This window comes from Octodon degus, unplaced genomic scaffold (genome assembly GCF_000260255.1).
Source record: "Octodon degus isolate 3935 unplaced genomic scaffold, OctDeg1.0 scaffold00090, whole genome shotgun sequence".
Taxonomy (NCBI): Eukaryota; Metazoa; Chordata; class Mammalia; order Rodentia; family Octodontidae; genus Octodon; species Octodon degus.
The window spans coordinates 8,727,600-8,733,279 of NW_004524666.1; the positions used below are offsets into that span (position 1 = coordinate 8,727,600).

General features: G+C 43.8%; 1 protein-coding gene across 3 annotated transcripts in view; it reads right to left on the reverse strand.

Annotated features, from left to right (window-relative positions):
- The window catches only part of Ppil6 (peptidylprolyl isomerase like 6), a 33,357-nt gene that overhangs the window by 18,251 nt on the left and 9,426 nt on the right, over nt 1-5,680 (reverse strand). For all 3 annotated transcript variants that reach the window (XM_023722346.1, XM_023722348.1, XM_023722347.1), the window contains 3 exons: nt 3,025-3,213; nt 384-446; nt 132-279 (listed from right to left, as the gene is read on the reverse strand). In XM_023722346.1, the coding sequence (XP_023578114.1) occupies nt 132-279; nt 384-446; nt 3,025-3,213 (400 nt within the window). The remainder of the gene's footprint in view (nt 1-131; nt 280-383; nt 447-3,024; nt 3,214-5,680) is intronic.

Below are 5,680 nucleotides of genomic sequence, written 5' to 3' on the forward strand. Positions count from 1 at the left end.
GGATCAAACCTGGGTCCTTGTGCTTGCCAGGCAGGTGCTTAGATGGCTGAACTATCTCCCCAGCCCTACATGAAATTTTTGGCAATATGATTTGATGTAGCAATTAAGTTTATTTAAAATTTTGAACTTACCTCCTCCTTGTATCCAACCATTCTGCACTACTCGGTGAAAAATTGACCCTTTGTAATGTAGCCTTATGCCTCTTTTGGAAAACCCTGCTTTTCCCGTACACAAGGTCTGAAAATTTTTACATGTTTTGGGACATATATCACAATACAGCTAAAAAACAGAGATGAAAAGTTTGAAAGATTAAATTTTAACATTTCAATAGGTATAGGTGACTCCTAGCTTATTACAAAAAAAAGACATCAAAATCTGCTTACCTCAAAAATCAGTCTTCCAATGGGAGATAAATCAATACCAATGTCCAAGAACACAAAACCATGCTATTAAAATTTGGGATAAAAAGATAAGGTGGGTCAATATCTCATAAGAAACTTTTCGAAGTGACTAAAAATAGGGCAAATGTTCTGTGTTTGGTGACTAGATCTGAACAGGACAATCAATGAGTAATGTGATAGCAAAATCAAATGAGTAACACGAAAAAGTTTATTTCACCAAATCTTTACAACCTATACTATGTTAAGAATTTGTTTTCATTATACAGTCTTAAAATCCTTGAGTAGCAAAGGTCTGAAGTGTTAATTTCCCACGTAGGAGTGAGAACACATGGCCTAGGTGTCCACTCCCCACAAGCTCCTTGGAGGAGCACTGGTCGTTTCCTCTTGGGGAAATTGACTGAGAATTGTGTACCTCTCTTCTCTTTCTTGAGTGGTTTTGCGAAAGGATTCATTGCATGTGTTGTGGCTGTTTTTTTTTTGTTTTGTTTTGTTTTTTTGGCGGAACTGGGAATTGAACTCAGGCCCTTGCACTTACCAGGCAAGTGCTTATTCTACTGAGCTATTTCCCCAGTCCCCGTGCTGTGGCTTTTGATTACCATGTGTCCTGGATTTTTAGACAGCACAGAGTAGCCAGAGAAGGCCATTTCCTCTCTCAATAGGAAATAAGGCCACAACAGCTATAAGCAGTGCAATGCCAGGATGGTGAAGGATGCTGCGCTTTTAGCACATCTTCACTAATAATAATAACTTCACATGCCCAGATGTGCTCAGCTCTCATGTTCACTTGCTGCCCTTTCTGGGCTGGACTTGGAAAGAGCTCATTTCAGGCTTTCTCTGCATCTAAACCTTAATCTGAGCTTCCATTATCTGAGCTGCCACCGCTCCTGCCCAGGCCCGTGAAGACCCAAGGAGTGATGCAGACAACAAGGAGAATGCAAAGTTAATCTCACACTGGCACAGCGGACCTGGGCTAGCAGTATGTCCTGCCACACATTCCTGTGGCCCCACTCTGGCCGTGTTTTCCCACTGTCTGGCCTCCTTTGGTTCCTGCCTGCTTTCTAAAGCCGGCTTTCCTGTCAGCTGTGAGACAGCCAGTATCATAGAGCTGGCCCCAAGAATCCTGGGCTGATTTCTCATTTTCATCGTCTCATTTCCTAGGAATTCCAGCCTTCTTGCTGACTCCTGGCCTTCCTACAATACACTGTGTGGAGCTGGGTCCAGTCTCTTTGTGACTCAACTATGACTATGAAATACTTCCTCACTCTCTGGAGTTCCTAGCATTTTCAAAATGCACTGTTTATTTAAATAAGCATTCACACAGCACCTACTTTGCTTCATTTCTGTTCCTTGCCTTTGCTCAGATCCCAGCACTGGGGCACTCTACGAACACAGGTCATCATGGGCACAAAGCAACTTCAAGCAGGTGACAGTTGTTACTACAAGGTTTCTGAGCAACATACAAAATCCTTTTTTTCCTATTGCCATACTAACCTGGTGATTGTCTCAGAATCTGGTCTCAGCCTTTCTTTAGGACCTTTTCTAGTTTTCTCCTCACCTCTAGGCCTCATCTTTCCTACCACATTCTGTCACTGAAAATTCTCGTGGCATGTTCTGGCCTGCTCTAGCATCTATGAGAGATGCTTTAAAATGGCCCCTTTCTTCTCACACTTCCCGTCTCTTAGAACATTAGCACTCAGGTATTAGAAAATATTGATTTAGGGAGCTGCTGAGATAGCTCAGTGGACTATGTGCTTGTTTACGCAAGTACAGGGAACGTGGTTCAATCCTGGCACCACATTTCACACTAGCCCCCGCCCCAAGCCAGGCTGAGCTGGCCAGAGTCCAGGTGTGGTGGCACATGCCTGTAATCCCAGCGTTGGGGAGGCTGAAAGCAAGAGGGTCACCATGAGTCTGAGCTGCGTAGTGAGACCCTGAAACAACCAAATACATTTAAAAAAAAAATACTGATTTAGGGGCCTGGAGATGGCTCAGTAGAATGAGCACTTCCCTGGCAAGTGCAAGGGTCTGAGTTCAATCCCTAGTTCTGGGGGAAAAAAAAAATACTGATTTAAAATTTTCATATGACAGATGAATGAACACTGGGTTCAACCTGTTCTGAGGGGATGTCTTTATATAGTTTATAGTTTTTAGCTTAGTTTTTCAGTTGTTTTGTGATGGGATCTCACAATGTTTGCCTAGGTTGGCCTCAGTTGTCCCCAGGTTGGCCTGAGTAGCTGAGGCTATACCAGGGAGTTTTCATTTTTTTGGTTCTTTTGAGACAGGGTCTCACTATGTAGCACAGGCTGGCCTTGAACTCACAGTGATCCTCCCGCCCCAGTCTCCAAGTGCAGGAGTTACAGGAGTGCACTACCACACCCAGCTCGGAGTCCTTTATATTTTAAAATAAATAATTCATGCATACAAATCTCTGAAGGAGAGTAAAAATATTTGAAGTGATGTTCTCCCTGTGAAAAGATACACTTCTTTACATACTACCAACCAAACCCTGCTGTGTTATACTCTGAGGGTTTATAAGCTAATCTACCTTTTGTATCCCGTTTGTTAGGATATAGAAAATGAATCAAAGTTTCCACCATTATTCTTTGAAATCAGTGTAACTTACCTTGGTATCTCTCAAGAATTTAGTGGAATAATCCAAAGTAAGGGCCTCATACAGCGCCTGCGGCTTCACATCTACAATATCCCACACCTTCTGGGCCCATTGCTGCAGATCATGTGCGTCCCCCAGGAGCTGGTCATTGACAAAACACATCACTTTGGAAGAATATTCCCAGATTTCACCCTTGAGCTCCTGTAAAGGAAAGGGAGCCCAAAACAAAGAAAAATAGAAAAAGTTTGCTACGCCCATATATCGAAGCTTGGGATTAACACTAAATCTCAATTTGTCAACTCTAGGATGGAACATTTTTAAAATATGAGTTTTTTTTTATAACATCTTTCAGAATTCAGCTGTCAAAGAGGTTTTAAGACTATTTTAGAGAATTTAACATCACCAAAATCTCAGAATGATCTAAAAAGCAATCATAGGGACCAGGGAGATGGCTCAGTAGAATAAGCGCTTGCCTGACAAGTGCAAAGTTCTGAGTTCAATCCCTGGTTCCGCCAATAAAACAAAATAATAACAATAACAATAAAAAGCAATAATTAAAAAATTAAAATCATAGAAGGTAGATGAAAATCTGATAATAAAAATCATTTTGTACATAGCATAATTGCATTAGCTTTCAAAGAAAACACAGTCCCTGTCCTTCTTTATGAAGCACATTTATTGCATATAAACTTGGAAAGGTCAGTGATTCTGGGTAAGTGATGGTTTTCAAGGCAAAGGACTGAGAGGATTTTTTATTATAATGTGCGTGCTTGTGGAGTCACACTAGGACATCTCCCCCAAGGCCAGCAGGGATTTCCAGAATAGTCAGGAGCAATGCGGAAGGAAACATCTTCAAAACTTTAAGTCCCCTCAAAAACAAAGTTAGTGTTTTCAGCCATGCAATGCGATGGTCAACTTCCTAAATCCCATCTGTGGCCACAGACCAAGGGCCTCTCTGAAGAGACCTGGTTTACTGCTGCTCAGTGCCAGCCCTGGCAAACATGAATACCTGGTGCAGCCTTTCTCAGACAGCAGGTGGTCAGAATCACAGATTCTAGAGCCCACCAGACTTCCTACCAGGGAATGAGGCCTAGGAACTTGCATATCTAACATCATCTCAGGAAAAAGGAATTGCCGCTCACCTGGAGACCATCCTCAGGGAAATGCTAGTGAGGGGTACAGCCTGTCTTCAATTTGCCACTTATTCCATCCCTGGCTCCTCTCAGATTTCATATCCCATCCCTTGCTCCCTGTGCCCTTGCCAAAACCTGCTTCCTGGCAGAGAATAAACTTGTTCATGTGTTTGTGATAAACCACTGACAAGCCAGGCATGGTGACACAGGCCACACACAATCCCAGAACTCAGGAGGCTGAGGTAGGAGGCTGAGGTAGGAGGTAAGAGGCTGTGAGTTCGAGGCCCGCCTGGACTACAGGGAGAATTCAGAGCCAGCATAGACTACAAAGCAAGACCCTGGCCCAACAAAGAAACAATAAACTACTGATAAAGCCTAACATGTCAATATTCCAAGGACAGGTCAAATTTATCAGTGTTACATTTCCCAAGATCCAAAACCCTAAAAGGAAAAAAAATACTATAATTGTGACACTTCAGTCAGCCTGATGTGAGAAAGGGGAAGATGCCTTGTCTCTGTCTCTTCTGTACATAAGGAGATATTCTCTCTTGCTGCAAGAGAGCAGGCTGGACCCAAAGCTTTCTAGGGCCTTCCATCACTAAGACCTGTGAGGCTGTCTCTTTTGGAGGGGATAGAAAGTTCTCCCTAAATAACCTATAGCCCCTCCTTTAGAGTGATGTTACATTCTGCTGGAGCACAAAGCCAGCCAGACCTAATGAATTAACCCCCTGAGACCCAAGACATAAAAGCTCACTCTGAAAAGGACCAAAAACTTGGCCTGAAAAGGAAGAAAAGGTTAAGGTGACACATATCCAGAGGATGAAGCGAGAGATGGAAGAAGGGAAAGATAAAGAATGAAGAATAGGTGGCAAGAAGCAGCAGCGATAATTAGAAGGGCTTACACAGGATCCCTGAAAGGCAGGAGGAAGAGTGCTCAAGACATGGCCAGGTAGCCCAGGCTCACAGGGAGGAAAGCGGAGGGCCAGAGTCTATAGCAGCCTTTCAGAGCACAGCAGGACTATGCACGAGGAGCCATTGCGATCCACAAACGATAAGGTCAGGCTTTTTCTGTAGGCAGAGAGCATGGTTATCATAAGCTGGATGGTAACAATCTTAAAATCTATTGTTTTATGTTAGGGTAACCGATTGGTCCAGTTTGGCTAGGAATGTCTTAGTCTTAGCCATTAGAATAGTGCCTAGCATGAAATAAACATCATATATAAGTGTTTTCTGCTCATTTGACCCAGAACCCAAGCCCGGTGTAAGTGAGACCACCCGGGGCCCACCGGGTCATCATTTAAGCCAGAGCCCAGGCCTGGTGTCTGAGTGGAACTTCTTCCATCACAGGCCCAGTGTGGAACCCTGGGGCAGAACTCCCGACAGAGAGGCTAGAAGCAAGACCCACCCAGCTGATCCAGGAACACAACATTTTGCCAGAGTGGCACAGAGGGTTCACCTCCAAGGGCTGCAGCAGGAAGAAGTGGAGCACAGCAGCCAGACCCAAGCCACACCCACCTGGATGAGTTTGAACTTGG